The sequence below is a fragment of the Pezoporus wallicus genome, unplaced genomic scaffold, assembly GCF_028554395.1.
Source record: "Pezoporus wallicus isolate ANWC-B61680 ecotype Strahan unplaced genomic scaffold, APGP_CSIRO_Pwel_v1 contig_6996, whole genome shotgun sequence".
NCBI lineage: Eukaryota > Metazoa > Chordata > Aves > Psittaciformes > Psittacidae > Pezoporus > Pezoporus wallicus.
In genome coordinates, this window is record NW_026637899.1 from 2699456 (window position 1) to 2717017 (window position 17562).

Sequence of the window (17562 nt, forward strand, 5' to 3'; positions counted from 1 at the left end):
CTGACATACCAGCCTTGACACCATTGACCCTGCGGAGTTTGTCAAGAAGCTTCTAAGCTTTACTCTGAGTGAGCGTGAAAACCAAACGGCCCTTCAGGCTCAGCCTCAGTCTTGTGTGGCCACAGAGTGAAAAGGGGATATTACACATAGGAATTAAGATGTGTTAAATTCCCCAAAACCAAAGGCGGTAGGAGTTGTATTCAAATCTGAGCTGCCTCCAAAAAAAACCAAGTGCAAAAGTATGATTCAGTGTTCATTTGAGGTGTCATTTGATAGTACAAGACAGTCTTCTCCTTCACCTCCTTCTTCTTCAGGAAATTCATAAAGTTTGGCCCAGTGAAACATCCATAGATTTCCAGAAGGAAGAAGCCCAAGCATTCCTGGAAAATCCATCAGAGTTTAGTTACAGCACAGCTTCATACATCTGCGCTTCAATGTTAGGTCTCCTTAGGTGCTTTTCCCCCATGAACCCCAGGGGTTGTTCCTAGGCAATGGGAACTGTAAGCACAGGCTACTCATATCTAGGGAAAGAGGTTTTGTGGTTTTTTTTTTTTCCTCATGATTGGAAGGCTGATTTGAGTTCAGATATTCTTCTTATTGTGTAGGGGTGGTGAAGAGAAAGTGGGTGATTGGACTATACACTGAATTTAGAAAGATTAGATTTTTACTCTTGAGTCTTTTCCTAAAAAGCATCACCTCATGAATAGTTCTCAAAAATATTCCAGTTGGTGTTTCAGATAATGAATAAATGTGGAAGAATTATGATCTGCCAGGCACAAATCAGACAGAGTCTTTGTGCTTTGCATGACATCAGGTTTCAGATGGCTCTCACCATCCAAGCAATGGCTACTAATAAAACGGGTTGTTGCCTGTTGTTTTCTCAGCTCGCTGTCGAACACCATAAAACCTGTCATTTATGATCTGCACAGGGAATAGCATCTCTTGGCAATGGACAGTTGTGATGGCACAGTTCAGCAAGTCAGAACTACTGACATTTGTCTTGGGGTTATAATATTCTCAGCTGCACAAGAAGAGTCTTCTGTTAAAAGAATTGTTTAGGCTATGTCTTCATGGCAGGGTTTGCTTGGCATGTTGGTCGAGTTTTGTCCATAACCTGTCTGCACAGAGGAAGCCTAAGTGTTTTTTCATCTGAACTGTCCTGATGAAGCTGTTGGTTTAAGGTTAATTTTCAACTTCAGGGCAGGTAGACAGCAGATCTTACCACAGGAGCGCAGGCCAGGCAAGCCCAAACAGCGTTCATCCTCCTGGTCAGAACCACCTTCCACATCACCTTCCATTTTTTGTCCTAGTTCCACACCTTATCCATCCTGCTCACATGCTTACTCTCCCAAACAATATTTAGACATGGTTTAGCAGTTCATGCAGACCAAGAACTTCTTACAGTTCCCTGCCAAGCAGGTCTTTGCTCAGGAGGGTAGGACTGTAGTATAGATGAGGACCCCAAAAGTAGAGAATAGGCCCAGACATATTTAGTTAAAAAATATAAACTTGGACATTGGGTTAAGCACTTGGCAATACATTAAGTGTCTTCCCAGATGCTCATATGGTCAACAGCAAACAATACCTGTGTTCTCATGGCCACATGCACCTAAATGAACATGGGACTGTCTTTAGGGATCACACCACTGCAGAACGAAAATTTATTCCTGGAAGATGACTCCAAGATCTATAGTAATTGCTATTTGCAAAAGCAGGGTTTTCCATTCAGAATAAACCCTGCCTTTACTACCCCACCATGGACTCCTCCTGTAAGAAAAAGATGTTGTGGAAGTTCCAGCCACTCCGATCTGATAGCAACCATGAGATGGTTCAGCCACAGATTGTCAAATCAGCACCAGCCTGATGGGTGCCTTTCATTATTACTGCCAGAGCTCCTCGTATTCATGGTTTGTGGCAAACACCAAGGAACCTCAGCAATGCTTAATTTTGCCTCGTGTAAGCACCAATAATTCTTTTTTTGCAGATAGGGAAACTGAGGCTGCCTTTTGCACTAGTTAATTTATGTAGCCCATATTTCCACTGAGGCCACTTTCTTTGGCAGAGATGTATTGTAAGTGTTTAATAACAGTAACTACATGGTCATCCATCTCACTAGTACAAGGAATAACAAATCACTCTGAGGGAAAAGTGATTTTGCCTTCCACGATATTTGAGAGCATTGTTTGAGATGGGACCCAGGAGTCCCAAACACCAGTCTGAAATGCACAGACTTTGGCCAAGCTCTTGCCTATCCTCATGGGTCCACTCTTCCATAACTGGATCAGGAGTGATTTCCACTCTTCTCTAAAAGAATGTCTAGTGCTGTCTACTGAAAATAGTTTGTAGCATGTTCAAAGTACACAAAAGAAAAAGGTTCCTAACTCAACGTGTGATTAAGTTGCAGAATGTCTTGCTGCAGGATGCAGTGGATACTCACAGTTCACATGGGCTCTAAAGACAACCGAACGATTACATCAGACACTTTACAAAATATTACATATGAAGAAAAACCAACAGACTCTGTAAGTCCCTAAACTGCAGGTTTAGGAGAATATCTGAGGGGATTAACAAAATTTCTTCCCCTGTTGTAGACTTTCCACAAGACACCCACAAGTGGCTAGTGCCAGAAGCAGCACACTGAGTTAGACCTGGTGTCTATTGTACAGCTGTTCCTTCACTCTGTATGCAGGAGTCATGTCCAAGTCAAGGCTTACAGTGAAGCCAAGTGATTAAGTAAGTGAAATCCTTCAAACTAAGTTTTTCAGATGTAACAGTGGAGAGTAGCGCACCTGTGGGATGAAGCTTCCTTCTTTGTGCAAGAGAATTATGTTCCCACACCTGGTCTTATATTCATTTGTGCTTGTCCCCATCACACAGATGTTCAGATTAGCTGCTATTCTCCCTAGCCCGGGTGTCTCAAAGCCTCTGTCTCCAGCAGTTGGAGACTAGCAGCTGTGCAATCATATCTGCTAACGTACGGGATATAAAGAATCTGTTAAGTAAAACCAAACTGGAGAGGGAGGAGGGGAAGAGATCAGCACAAAGAAATCACTCCTGCTAAGATGTGATTAGGGATGCCCCACAACACCCAGCTGCAAGGAACAGGTGAACTCAGCAAACATTTTAAAGCCTGCAGCAGAATTAGCCCCTTGTGGGTGTTGTTTGATATGGGGAGGAGGAGTGAAAAGGGGGGGAACAGACGGCAGTGCAGGCGGAAGGAGGGCTTGGTTGCCATTGTTTGGAGTTAGGTAGCAGTAGTTTCTGTTGTTTCCAGAGTGGGTTGGGCTTTTTTGGTTGTTGTTGGATTTTTTTTTATCCCTATCCTAATTTTTGAAACACCTCCGTTTTACAAGGTTCATGTATTTTCTAGCAAGGTACCACGGAGAAGATAATTAGCTAATTTACAATTAACTACAACAGAATTTTTAATCGCTTCCCCTGTGGAAAGGGCTGTAATCATCATCATGGAGCTGTAGGACTGCTGTGAAAATGGCAATAGGAGTGTGCAGCCCAGGCCCCAGGAAATGCCCTGCTTTTAGCCTATTGATCCACCTGATTAGCACGGGTTGAGAGTGGTGCTGGGCCACTCTGGACAAAGAGGGGATCCAGCTTGAGCTTATAGATTTGAGTTCAGAACTCAACACAAACATTCATAATGTTTGGGACACCTGCAGATCACCCCTCTGCTCTATAGCTCTTCCTTTCTTCTTTGGCCTGGGAAGGACACACTGCCCGTGATTGTCCAAAAAACCCAGGCTTATGGCTTTTTTCCACCACTGTGGCTCTGGAAGATTCCTGATCACAGTGTGGGACATGAACCTGTTGGAGTGGATTCGGAGGATGACCGCAGAACTTATAAGAGGGGTGGAATACCTTGTATGAGGAAAGACTGGGAGAGTTGGGGTTGTTCAGCCTGAGGAATAGAAGGCTCCAATGAGACCATACTGCAGCCTTTCAGTCCTTATCTTTGCAGGGGGCTTCTAAGAACAATAGGGACAGACTTTTGAATCCCTTGTCCTGCCCAGGACAAGGGATAAGGGTTTTAAACTGGAAGAAGCTATATTCAGAGTAGATATTAAGAGGACACTTTACCATGACAATGCTGAACACTCCAACAACTTGCCCAGAGAGCTGGGAGATGCTCCATCCCTGGAAACATTCCAGATCAGATTGCACAGGGGTCGGAGCAGCCTGATGTAATTGAAGATGTTCCTGCTCATTGCAGCATGGGTTGGACTATATGACCTCTAAAGATTCCTCCCAACCCAAACCATTCCATGATTCTGTATTATTCTATGATGGACACCTTCAGTGCTGCATCCTCTCCCCTCTCTGCCAAAGACCAGTCAGAAGAACGGGTAAGGAAGATTCACTCTGCTTTTGCATACTCTATGGTAGATGTGCTACTTGGTCTTATGCACCAGCATTTTCTTCTTACCCACACTTGCACAGAAAACATCTCTGCACTGTTCGTTTGTTCTGTCATGGTGCCAAAGAGATAAGCTTAAAGTCCTTCCCAATGCCTGGACCAAGGCACTGCAGCTGGTCCCTCACTGTGTGTGCAAGCAGTGTTTGGGAAGGAGGGGAATAGCAGCAGGGACAAATAATTATTAGCTATATAAATAATGGAATTAATTATCATCTGGTTTCTGAAACAGAGCCATACAGCAACCTGGTTCTGAAGCTTAGAAAGCCAAAGGCACCGAGTAACATCAGTGAGCTGCTCTGCTGAATACCATGTGCATAAAGAAGATGGTTGTTCCCATACAGAAATATGCTAATACCAGTTTTGCTCTTGCATGAATGAGCACACACACCATCCATGTGTGGTGCCCTGGCAATGAACTTGGAATGAAATAGAGAAACTCATTGGCTTTAGAATAAGGGGTTTCATGGCTAGAAGAGACCATAGCGATCTTCTGGTTTGCCCTCCTGATTAGCCTGGGCCATGAAGGTGATAGATCTGTCCCTCTTTATTTCCAAGGCCTTGGATGTGATGTTCTAGATGGTAAAGCCGACTTATGTTTTCCTGATACAAGGATTCAACCTCTTTGTTTTGCATGAGGAATACGAGAACACAAGTGTATTTATATACTCTTATCTAAATGTACCCCCGTGCACACACATACATTAGCGAGAGCTATCTGGATAAACACAAATCTGTGTCATGTCTCTCTGTGAGTGACCCTAATTTTCCCCCATTCCCTTCACAATTGCTGTGATTCTTGTTCTTGTCCTCTTGCTCAGCAGAGGGTCAAACATCCTGCATCTCATTGTCCCTTCTGTCTCTTTAATTAGTGCCCGTCCTCCCCCGTCTCCCCCTCACTCCCATGTCCCCCCTTCCCATCTCCTCTCAGCACTTGGTTTGCAGTGCTCTATTATTTCACCTTTCATGCATTCCGTCTCCTTCGCCCGGGCCCATCTGACACCTCTGCCTTACACTTATCATAGAAACATAACATTTAAATACAAATAGAACAGGGAATAATTTAACCCCTGTTTGCGCTGGGGAAGGTGCCGAGGCTTTGTATAAACACAGGCGGGGAGATTTATAGATGCTGTATATTTATCTGACAAGTTACATTTCTTACCACTGTGCCTTGCAGCCAGCTTTTCCTATGGGTACAAACCCCCCGTGCTGGTCAAGAAGAGGGAAGCTTGGTTTCATGGGGGTATTGGAAATATCACCAAGGGGTGACATCTAGGAACTCATATGCCATTGTGGTGGCCTTTCTTTATTTACCTGCCCTCCTAGGAGGAATAAGGAGGTACTGGCTCCTGTTGTTGCTGTAGCTTATGGAAAAATGGGGTAGACTTGGGATGAACTTAGTTCTCAATATTATTGGAGTGCCTCAGTGTACTCATGGTGAGGGCCTTGTGCTGCACCAGCAAAAGCCTCCTCGGCTTTCCTGGGTGCCACAGCACAGAGAAATAGCCACCCATGCTTGTTTCCATGGGCCAAGCAGGCATGATGGACTCAGGTTGTGGGGAAAGACTGATAACCACGTGGGGAAAACAAAAATGGAGCAGAGGTTTAGATAGACACCACACTCAGCCTCCACACTGCAGGGCAGTGGCACTGCTCAGGCTGCTGCTGACACCAGTGCATCCTGTCATCATTTTATTCTATCATCTCATGGCCTTGTTCAGAAATCCTTACAAAGTAGGAGTAGTTGACCTAGTCCATGATATGTCACCTTTTTACTTGGGACCTGGAAGAGCAGTGTTTGGAAGCAGTCAGGGTGTAAAAGGTTTATATAAGTCCATTAGAGAATAAACTCATTAGCCAAGACCTGGAGTGTGCTGAAAGGTCCAGTCTGCTGGATACTTGCCTCTATCTTCCCACCCGAGATGTGTGAGGAGCATTGTTAAAACACGCTGCTGAGCTCCCTGGCAGGGCAGGGATGTGGAAGGTAACTGCAGCGCTTTGTTAGAAGCAGCTCTCAGAGACAAAAAAGCTTCTTAAACTGACTCATTTATTATCAGCTGAGTGTGTGATTGTGCAGATTTCTCAGATGGCAGATGTGACAAACGATTCCCCTGACAGCCCAAGGCATGGGTTTTCAGGAGACAAACAGGGTGCTGGAGATGGGGCTGGAAGTGATGTCCAGGCAGTGCTGAGCTCTGGCTAGCCGTGGGGCCGCTCTTCATGCTCCCTCCCTTATTGCAGCTGGACCAGCAGCTCCTGGCAAAGGTGATCCTCACCATGGGTAGAGCCTGTTCCTGGTGGTCTGATGGCCATCTTGTAGGCAGCTCAACAAAGAACCACATCTACTGCCCGACAGCGCTGTAGAAAGGCATCATCACTCCCAGTGTCCTGCAGAGATGTATAAGAGGGGGATAAAAAAACTAAAATAAAATAAGTAAAATAGAAAGTAAAATGAAGAGATTCCTAAAACACGTGGTTGTAGCTTTGCATAAACAAAACCAGACAAGGCAGTTTCAGGACAGTTCCACACTAGAGAGTTTTGCTGACAGAGGAGGGATGTGATTTTTTTTTAATGATACATTTATATTAGCAAAAAATACTGGTGAAAATACAGTTACACAGCTATAGGAGTGCTTTTGCTGATGCAGCTTATTTGAAACAGGGAAAACTGTATGAAGTACAGTGTAACAGCTTCCTCTGTGCTGGAAGTATTTACTAGACACAATCTTTCTAGGCAAAACCTTTTGCTGCTGGTGTTCCTAGTTTGTTCCCACTGCTCTACCTCATTCCTAAAATACCTCCCATTTTTCCAGAACAGCTGGTCTCATTTACTGGGTGGGTTTTCCTCCAATGTGTGGACAACCACTGGAGCTTGGACTGAACTCTTTGTCCAAGGCTTTGTCTAAGCCTACACTGAAAGACACTGTGTCACCACCCTCAGTTTCAGTAGCTGCTTCTCTAAGGCTTGTACCTCACCTCTGAGAGTCTCTTTTGAAGGTCAGTTTGGCCATCAAGGAAACAAACCTTTTAGATATCCAGAGCAGCTTCTTTTGAGAGGGCATAATGTACACAGTGTCAGTTAGTGCTTTGTGCATCATTAAATTCTGAACTTCGTGTTGTGAGCAAGGAACTCAGAAAGTCCCTTTCCTTAATCAATTCCAGCATAAAGTAGGCATATTTCTTCCTTTAACATGTCTATCACAAGGCTATTCTTGTTTTTTCCCCTATCAAAATGCACATGTATCCTCCTCAACCTATTTTTCCTACCATTTCAGCAGCCAGAATGAAGGCAACATAACCATTTTCTGTGGGCAGTAAACTTTAAGTTCATGTAGATAACTTGGCTGCAGGATTGAAAACTCCTAATATCCTCACTCAGTATCCACTACATGAAAAATTATCCTCATCCAAGGCTATAAAGTAATTTCCAATTTACAGGTGCATCATGGACAGGGGAATTTTGATCAAACATTAGTTGAATCAGGACAGATTGTTTACATGAATGATTTCTCAGGGAACAAAAGTGACATAAATCACCCAATTAGTCAGCCAGGAAAGGTTTGTTGCAAACCAATATTTTGTTAAGCTTTAGTGTGACGTGAGCATTAAAAATAAATATTTTTTTAAAAATCAAACTATTTATTTATTTACATGTATTTATTCAAATTGGTTACATCTGCTCTGTAAGCTGAAAAAAAAAATCTTGGTTCACACATTTACATAGTGTTTAATGAATGATAAATACGACATTTACAAATCATGTGCAAATGGCCTGTTTATATACACGATGTAACCTACGTAAATTTCTTTTTTTTTTTTTGCTGTAATGGTACTAGTCTCTGAACATAAACCTAATATAAACGCATCACTCAGTGCCTTCTGAAATCTTTCTACCAGCTCTACCAGCTCAGTAATCATGAGTTTAGTCTGTTTTCACCAACATTTTCTTAATGTATTTCATTCTGGACTGAAGATCCCCATATTGGTGTAAGCCCAAGTATAAGTCATAGAACCAGAGAGTGGTTTGGGTTGGAAGAGACCTTAAAGTTCATCCAGTTCCAGCCCCCTGCCACAGGCAGGGACACCTTCCACTAGAGCAGGTTTCTCCAAGCCCCTGTATCCAACCTGGCCTTGAACACTGCCAGGGATGGGGCAGCCACATCTTCTCTGAGCACCCTGTGCCAGAGCCTCAGCACCCTCACAGGGAAGAGCTTCTGCCTAAGAGCTCATCTCAATCTCCCCTCTGTCAGGGTAAACCCATTTCCTCTTGTCCTGTCCCTACTGGCCTTTGTCAAAAGTCCCTTTCCAGGCTTTTTGTAGCCCCTTTAGGCACTAGAAACTAAGTCTAAGGTCTCCCCTTAAGGAGCCTTCTCTTCTCCAGGCTGCCCAGCCCAAGCCTCTCAGCCTGTCTTCAGAGCAGGACTGCTCCAGCCCTAAGAGCATCCCCATGGCCTCCTCTGGTCTTGCTCCAACAGCTCCACATCCCTCTTGTGTTGAGGATAGCAGAACTTCACACAGCACTCCAAGTAGGGTATCATGAGAATACAGTAGAAGGGCAGAATCACTTCCCTCGACATGCTGGTCACACTCTTTGATGCAGCCCAGCATACAGTTGGCTTTCTGGGATGCAAGCGCACACAGCTGGGTCACGTCGAGCTTCCTCATTCAAAATACAATTATCTATCTACTAGCAGACCATGTCTTGTTTTGACATGAAATACCACCTGCCTGAGCTATCTCAGATATTAGCAATCATATAAGTTTATTTTATGTTTCAAAAACTTTTCACTTTTTTCAAATAAGTTAAAAAATATACTAAAAACCTCATCCAAACTCGTATGTATATGTCTGTGAGTGGGTATGAATGACAAATCTCCATTTACAGGCTGTGGCTTCCTGATTTATACCCCGATTATAAACAGCTTATGTTAAATCTGCCTTTTTTTTTTTTTCTGCAACTTATTTAGTATTGCGAGGGCTACTAACTTATGTTATTTTTCATTTGGACTTTATTCCTATATGCTATCTTTATCCACATTCCTCTTGGATCGCAGTCTGAGCAATGTTGTCATTTCAGTTACTGCAAGCTAACTGCAAAAATTGATCAGAAAAAGCTGATTTGGAAGACTTCGGTGCCTTGATTTTGAGAAGCAGTTAGAGATTTTATATATAAGTAAATCTTTCAGGGGTTTATTTGTTTGGTTTTTTTTAAATTGCCAAATTATTTTCAGGTATTCATTGAAAGTCAAATGCTATTAAGGTTTTTGAGCCAGCCACCTGAAAAGACTAGCAGCTTCTTAAACATGTCACCTCAATGAAATCACCATTTGTTTTGCATGTGATACTGAGCCATCTTGGCTTTCACATCCCTCCTGAAATATGGTAAGCATCTCTTTATTTTGTTCCAGAAGATAGAAAACTCTTTGTGGGCATGCTCAATAAGCAGCAGTCAGAAGATGATGTGCGCAGGCTATTCGAGGCGTTTGGCAACATCGAGGAGTGCACGATCCTTCGGGGACCCGATGGCAACAGCAAAGGTAAGGTGATGGCTTGTGTCAAGCTTGACCCACTTTCAGGGTATATATCATTTTCTGGTGTGACAAAGTCACTGTCTAGCTGCCAGGAATCATCTCTTATGTTAGGAATGGTCACATATGCCAAGGGAGGCCATTACTTTGCTGGTTGCTGTCTGCTTTTGTGTGAGAGTTAAAAACTGATTGCACTTAAAAATACATGCTCCTTACTAGCTATGTCTTGCCATGTGTGAACTGATGGCTATTATTTGCTCTCAGGACAGAGCTTATACTCTGAACACAACACCATTACCTTCATTCAAGATGTGCTCTCCCCACCCTGTTGAACAGGGCAGCTCTGTCTTTAAACAAAGCCAGGGTTGATATTTTACATATTGACTCAATGGCTCAACCATTACATCTGCTTATTTCTCACCCATCGGCCCCAGATGTTCCCCCTTCTTTTCTTGGTCTTTGCATAGACACATGCTAACCGGTGATCACAATTGCAAAGGTATGGGTGCCTATTTAAATATTACACCCAGCAAACATTTACCATGTGAAACACGCAAATTCTTCATTGTAAAACCAGGTACCTTACCTCCTTCAACTTTTTGGCATCACTTGCTATCTGGAGAGCACAAAGGATTCTCTGCTAGAGCCAAAGTGTAAGAATGAGGCTTCTCTCTTGAATAGGAGGGTCATTTTTTCCCCCGTCAGTCTCTAGACAAAGTAACTTCAATTTGAATAGGAAGCCCTTTCCTCTTGACAGTGTAATGTGTCCATTAAATATTGATCTGCATATAATATATCATAAGCTGTGTTAGAATGTGCAGCACCAGAGAAGAGACCAGTTCTGCCGGTGCAGTTCATATCTCAATGGATATTTTGACATGTGACAACATCAGCCAGCATATTTTTGCAACGGGAAGGCAAAAAATCCAAATCACAGTGATACACTGGAAAATGGTATTGCTGTTCCATAAAATCATTGGCGGACAAAAAAGACTTCACACCAACATTACAGGGCAGCTGTTTGATATACACCAGTAAAGCTCAGCCTTCCTGATATAAATGGCTAAAAATAAACCATGGGCACCTTCCTTCAATTAAATATCTACTTTAGTTCCCATGAGACCCAAAGACAGGGGCTTCCCCATTGGAAAGCGGTAAGCTAGGTTGGAATAGAAGACCTCCAACCATCATAACGGCAGGCAGTTAAACACTTCATTCACTGAACAAATCAGCAAATTGGAGAAGAGCAAAAAAAGTATATCTGTCTGCCTCTGCTTAGAATTGTATGGAACAAAATCTAATGACAAAGGAGTTAAACAGAGTAATAATAAAGGCAATAAAGTCTAAGATCTGTATGAAACAGATTTCAAAGTAAATCCAACCCACAGAGTTGTATTCATACTTGCTCTATCTTTTTTTATCTTTTTCTTAAACGATTTCATTACAAGTCTGAATCTGAGTGGCAGCTCCATATTGCTAACCAGTTTAATTATTAGTGCTAGCGGGCTGCAGTCTCAGGCTTGCATTTCACCGAGCTGTTCAGGATCAATACCGAGCCTTGACAGAGTTAATATTACCAGCTTCCATTTGCTGGTGCTATTTACTGAGAATGTGAAGCTCCTAATTTACACACACAGAGTTACATACACGCACACACGCACACGGAACAGTCAATCCAACAGAAAACTTAAGGCTAGTGCCCTTATCTTAGAAGACAGTCGGGCAAGCCACAACTCCCACAAAGTTATTCCCAGTCTGTAATGTTTTCCATCTGCTAGAAACCAATATGTGACACACATGGCTTGTGAGCTACTTATTTTGGGTAAAGCCCATAAGGCTTAAATTCTACCTAAATTAATATCTAAGCAGACTGTCTAAGTGCCAGAGAGAAATCTCAATCCCACCCAACCATTCTGTGAAGGAGTCCTCAGGTGGGGAAGCTGAAGTGGACCCAGTACAGCAAGCCAGCAGGACCTGCAGGGACTGCATTGCTGCTATCTGGATAGCATCTTCCCTCAACCACCCTTTTTTTCCCTCTATTCAGCAGCTGTCTTGTTCAGTAACTCAGAAAGCAAAGATTTTCCCATAAGTTCCACAAGAGGAGTCTTAACACCCTCTGCAATTATAACCTTAGGCCCTGACTCTGCAGTCTCGTCCAAGCTGACAAGACAGTAAGAACAGCCCTTCCAGCTCTATAATCTGGAAGTAAGGAAACAAAAAAAACTTAAGCACATCTATGTCCCTGTTCCGCACAGGTTATATATCTGTGTGTCAAAACCCCTTCAAAAATCAGAGATGCTCCTGAAAAAGAGACACCATTTTTCTGAGGAGAATGGCATGCTTCATGTCCCATGGCTCATGAGTCCTGTAGTCAGTGGGAAGGAAGGAGATTCTGTGCACATTTGGTGTTGTGTACAGAAGCCATCACACTGAACACACAAACAAAAGGACAAAAAAGGTTGGGATCTCTGTTATTAACTTGCCACCATTCACCAGTAAAAGCTGAATTTTCCTTTGTGCAGCTACCTCAAAACCTACTGGAAGCAATAAGAGGAAGCAGTAGGAGGGAGATCATTAGCATCTTGGCCATTAAAGAAGATAAATGCCTTCTACTCCTTTTATTCCCACCTTTATCCAGCTCCACTCATCTGTCAGGTTCCTCAGCACAGGGATGAATTTCACCTGAAGAGAGTGAAGCCTTCAGTATGACAGCAACACTGCAGCCAAAAATCCTGCTCTAAATGCAATGGGTGACTGGAGCTGGAAAGCTTTTGTATATTTGCTAATCAGCATCTTCTTTTTAGACGCAGAAAGTACAAAAGAATCTCTGCAAATAATTAAACACCCTAATTCTGGATTATCTCTGATTAATGAAGAGGAAGGCACAGTATCTCAGGAGACCGGGAATGCTGGGCTGCGATTATGTCATAATTGATCCCTATTGTTTCCAGCTGAAGTTTATCTATCTCATTTTCTCATGATTGTCTCCTCTCAGCTCCTTATAAATTAGATCCAACTATTAGCAACAATCATTGTGCTTTTCCTGAAATGCAGTCTGAGCACAGTGCTGAGAGAGTAATGCAACGTGAAGGGCTCCTAACTGTAAGCTAATTTCCTATGTCTGCTTATTTTTAGAAGGGGTGATCACTGCTTTTTTTCAATCTCACTTCTATGAGCCTGCAGTGATGATGTTGGGGACCTTTGGAGTTCATTCTTCATGTTTGCAAGTGGGGTGTTCTAATGCTTTAGCTTTTACCATGCACTGTATGGTTCCATGAGGGTGTGTGGACCTTCTAAAGAGTCTGCAAAGGGGATAAAGGAGAGCTGTCCCATTGTTAGGACTGGCACTCCCTGTGCAGTGATCTGCACCCCTTCAGGGAAACAGATAGGGCTTTGCAAATTGATTAAAAGCTCAAACGTCTTTAGTAGTAATAGAAGGGGATGGAAGCCAGAACTTCTCAGATCTCTCCCAATCTGTTCCAAAAACCGCCTTAGCATATGGAAATTACTCTTCCTCTCTCTGAGTCAGTTTGCTTGTAGCTAAGAGTGTTAGCAATACTTTCCCCCGCTCCAGTGGTGCATGTGACCCTTTGAAGTGTTGATCATTTCTGCACACTGGTATGTACTCCTAAAAGCATCTTTCTGCCCTAAAACCTTACGTAAGAGTTTGGTATGAAAGTCCTCACATGGCAATGCAGGCTCGGGATGCACTGCCTACGTTTCTCTAATGTCCAGAGGAGAGCACCTATACAAACACTGGCTCTGCAGCTATGAAAGACTAAGATCCAAATTTTGGTGCTGCTGAGCTGATAATCATCATATACAGATCTCTCCCATCCCTCTTTCTCCATTAGAAGCTCTTACACTATGTCAGATGAAAGCTGCTTGGAGCTTTACCAGACAGTGGTGTGATAAGGTACCTTGTGGGTCTGGAGTAACCTGAATACCTTCTGTATATTTGGCTTGTGTTTGCTTGCAACAAGTATGTTTAACTTTCTGATAACTTTTCTACACTTCCTTACTGTTTCTCACAACCCCAGAGGGAGAAGCGTTCAGCATTAAGTCCAATACAAATAAAACTCATTTTCACACACTAAGTGGTGAAATTGTGCAGCAATGTGCCATGGGAACCTGCAGAGGTCAAAACATAAGTGGATTCAAAATGTACTTGCTAAGTTTGTGTCCATCAGTGCCCATTACACAAAGTGTGGGAATTCTGGATGCAGCTTTGCCTTGACAGGTTCTCAGGCTGCTGATGACTGGACTTTGGAAAAGAATAACCAGGAGCACATTTACTTGTTATACTTTCTCCACAACCATCTTTATTGTCCAGTTCTGAGGTCAGGATATTCAGCTAGGTGGACTTTCATGGTACCCATGCAACTTTTCTTATATTCTTCTATTTCTTCTTCCAGGGTGTGCATTTGTGAAATACTCTTCACATGCAGAGGCCCAAGCAGCCATCAATGCCTTGCATGGCAGCCAGACAATGCCGGTGAGTAGCTCTGTGGCACAGGCAAATGAGGATTGGTCCAGCCTTTGCTTCCCTGTGGCCTGATGGAGGAGGGCTGATTTATCTGTGTTCTGCAACTCATTTTCCAGGAAGGATGGGTAACAGCTCAAGCATGTAGGGCTTTAGGTGCTCTTAACTCATCAGTGGAAAGGCCGGGATGTCACTGTTTCACATAGGTGCAGAACACCAAGGGGTGTTGTGTTCTGCTACCTGCAGTTTTGATGACCAGAAAAAAAGACATACAGCTCACAGATGTCAAAAACATTCAGTAAAACTCGGTGTAAGTGTAACTTTCCAAGTTTCAGAGGGATGAATGAAGTAGAAGCCTTTGTCTAAGAGCTTCTTTTTCTCCCTTCCCAAAGAATCCCTGCCTCTACATGAAGCTTAAACAGCCTTTTGCCAATATATACAGCAGAGAGCAGGTTGTTCACTAGAAGCTAGAGACAAATCACACAGTAATGGGTGCTTCTCACTGCTACTACAAAAGTGTAGCATAAGTGTGGTCCCTTCATTCAACTTTTGAAAGACAGTCAGGGTAACTAATGCATCTTCCAGGAAACATTTGAAGGATCATTCCACTTGGACAAATATCTAATAATATGTGGTTTGAGCGTGATACTTCAGGAAAGTAGAAAGAAAATGTATTTTCTATGCAAAAAGATATTTAAACACCACCACACAGGCCCAGAGGAATGTTAAAACAAGCCACTGTCAGCTAGAAGGACAATCTGGTGCAATATGTTTTGGTTTATTATAATAGTATATTTTTTTTATTATTAATTATTCACAGTGTATACCATGAAAGACTAAGAAGCATGCTGAAACTTGGAAAAGACACAGGAAAACTCAATAAAGGATATTTAACAGTGTAAAATCTCCCTTTCAGTAAAAGACTAATGTAAATTCATTAATTTATCCAAATAAGATTAAAGTGGGCCTGGCAGATTGTCTCTAGATCTTTGCAGGGACAAAAATGGAATAATCTTTTCAGGGGAAAAGGTTTCTAAATGCAGCAAATCATCAAGATCTCATTTTTTGGAACCCCATCTTAGACAAATCAGTTTAAAAATGGCACATATTTACCAGTGATAGGATAGTACTGAAAAAAATCTCCTTAATGATAGCGGTCTCAATTTTTGGAAGCATTGTGATACCTTTAGGATTCTCTTTCTAAAAGATTCTTTCCAATAGAACCGGATGTTGAGCTTGATGTTGACATCTCATAATGAAATATAATGGACATCTTTCCTGAGACAGGTCGAAGAGGTACTTTTAATGACTTTCTTTCAGACTTTGACACGAAGTGGTGGTGTCTATAGACGCAGATAAGGAACTGGAGTTCCGTAGGGTATGGTACCACAGAAAAGAGTAAGAAAAATCCAGTCTTTGTCCCAAAAATCTTGCAAACTCCTGTGACAGAAGTGACAGGAAGGCAGGATAAATCAGACAAAACCCAAAAAGAGCTGAAGATTTTATCTCGATCTAGGGTACCCAAAATATCCTTATCGCTCCACAGCCCTTATCCATCCTACTTTCAGCACATTTTACATAAGAAAAAAAAAAATACTCTTTTCTCCACAACTTGTGAGCAAATTTCTGTTCAATCCTGCTGATACCGACTGAGCTTAGAATATGCAAGACAATGAAGAATTTGGCCATTTCATGGGTCAGGTTCTTACGGTACCATTTTTACTGTTGTCTTATTTGGCTGAAATGCCTGCTATAGAAATGTTTATGAATAACCAATATGAGCATCTGAAAAAGTATCACAATTTAACTCTTTACCAGACACACATCCCAGGCTCACAATCAAGTTTCCATGGCTTGACAAGTTCCCATGAATTGGCTGAACCTCAGCAATTCATGGAAATTGTGGAATTTGTGGAAAAAAGTCCACAAACCTACTCTTAGTTCACAGGAGAAGCAAGCAGAAAATTATTCAGTTCATCCTCTTCATTGTAAGCTCAGTCATGTGGTGTTGCCTTGTATGTCCCATGAACTACATTCAGGCGCATGGGCAGTTCCCACAGTTCAGCAGACTAGTGAGGACCTGTTGAATGACCACCACTTGATCAAGACTTGGAACACACTTTTTTTCACAGAACCTCAGAATTTCTCAGGCGTTTTGAATGAGATGGGCCAGATCCTGCAGATCTCCGCTGCCATTCTCATTTTCATGGTGCTTCAGGGTATACAGCTTCTTTCAGGGCTTAAATGTTCACAGGGAAATGCAGCCACCTCGTGGTGAGATGGAGATGTAGCCCTCGTCCTTGGAAAGGAGGGGTGCACTGCTGCCATCTTCCTTCAGTTCCCCCCTCCTATTTCTCTCACCATTAGGACTGGCCTCATTTGTCCGGCTGCTATGCCAACTCAGAGTTGTTCCTGTGGTTCAGCCAATTTAAACGTCTCTTGCTGTGTCCTTGTGTACTACCAACGGGGCATCCATCATCATTCTTGTCAGGTCTCGAGCCATTCGTTCCTGCGGCAGACTCCTGTTTCTCCACAGCTGTCAGGATTATTGCTCTACTGTGACTTCCTGTTCACACAACATATGTTGCCTAATAGTTTCAAAAGGCAACTTTCTTTTGTGAAAGTTTTTTTGGGGTTGTTTTTCTTTTTTTAATTAACCTTTCCTTGGACAGGTGCCTGACCACCATCCATCACAAGACCACTTCTCTATGTAAGGCACTTGTTTCTCCCAAGGGCCAACCAAAGAGATCTACAGCACCCAGAATGCACACAGGGTTAAAAACTATGCTACTGTTGCATCTTTCTCACTATCTCCCCCACTGTGGCAATTCAGAATTTCTTTTGCTATGAACTGACTCCTGGAAGGGGTAGAAAACTACTGTTTATCTACTTTTTCTGCACAGAGGTGAGAAGTGAAGAGTGTGATTCGTCTGATTTACCTTTAACAGTCTAAAAGTTTGTAATATATTCTAGACATCACCTAGCATTCCTACAAAAGGAAAGAGAGAGAGAGATTTCTACATATTTGTGCATTCTTCCCTTTATCCGTCTGTGCTAGGATAAGCTAAATCACCTTCTGGGCATGCCTGTCCCTTTCATTAATTATATTGGAGATCTCCATA

General features: G+C 42.6%; 1 protein-coding gene across 23 annotated transcripts in view; it reads left to right on the forward strand.

The window, feature by feature from the left end:
• CELF4 (CUGBP Elav-like family member 4) overlaps positions 1–17562 on the forward strand; it is a 748158-nt gene that overhangs the window by 593272 nt on the left and 137324 nt on the right. For 17 of the 23 annotated variants that reach the window (XR_008972036.1, XM_057408129.1, XM_057408126.1 and 14 more), the window contains exons 4-5: positions 9838–9966; positions 14373–14452. Coding sequence is in view for 22 of the 23 variants with exons in the window: in XM_057408129.1 (XP_057264112.1) it covers positions 9838–9966; positions 14373–14452 (209 nt within the window). In the remaining variant the exon portion in view is untranslated. The remainder of the gene's footprint in view (positions 1–9837; positions 9967–14372; positions 14453–17562) is intronic. The other 6 variants (XM_057408127.1, XM_057408134.1, XM_057408131.1 and 3 more) reach the window with 1 other exon arrangement.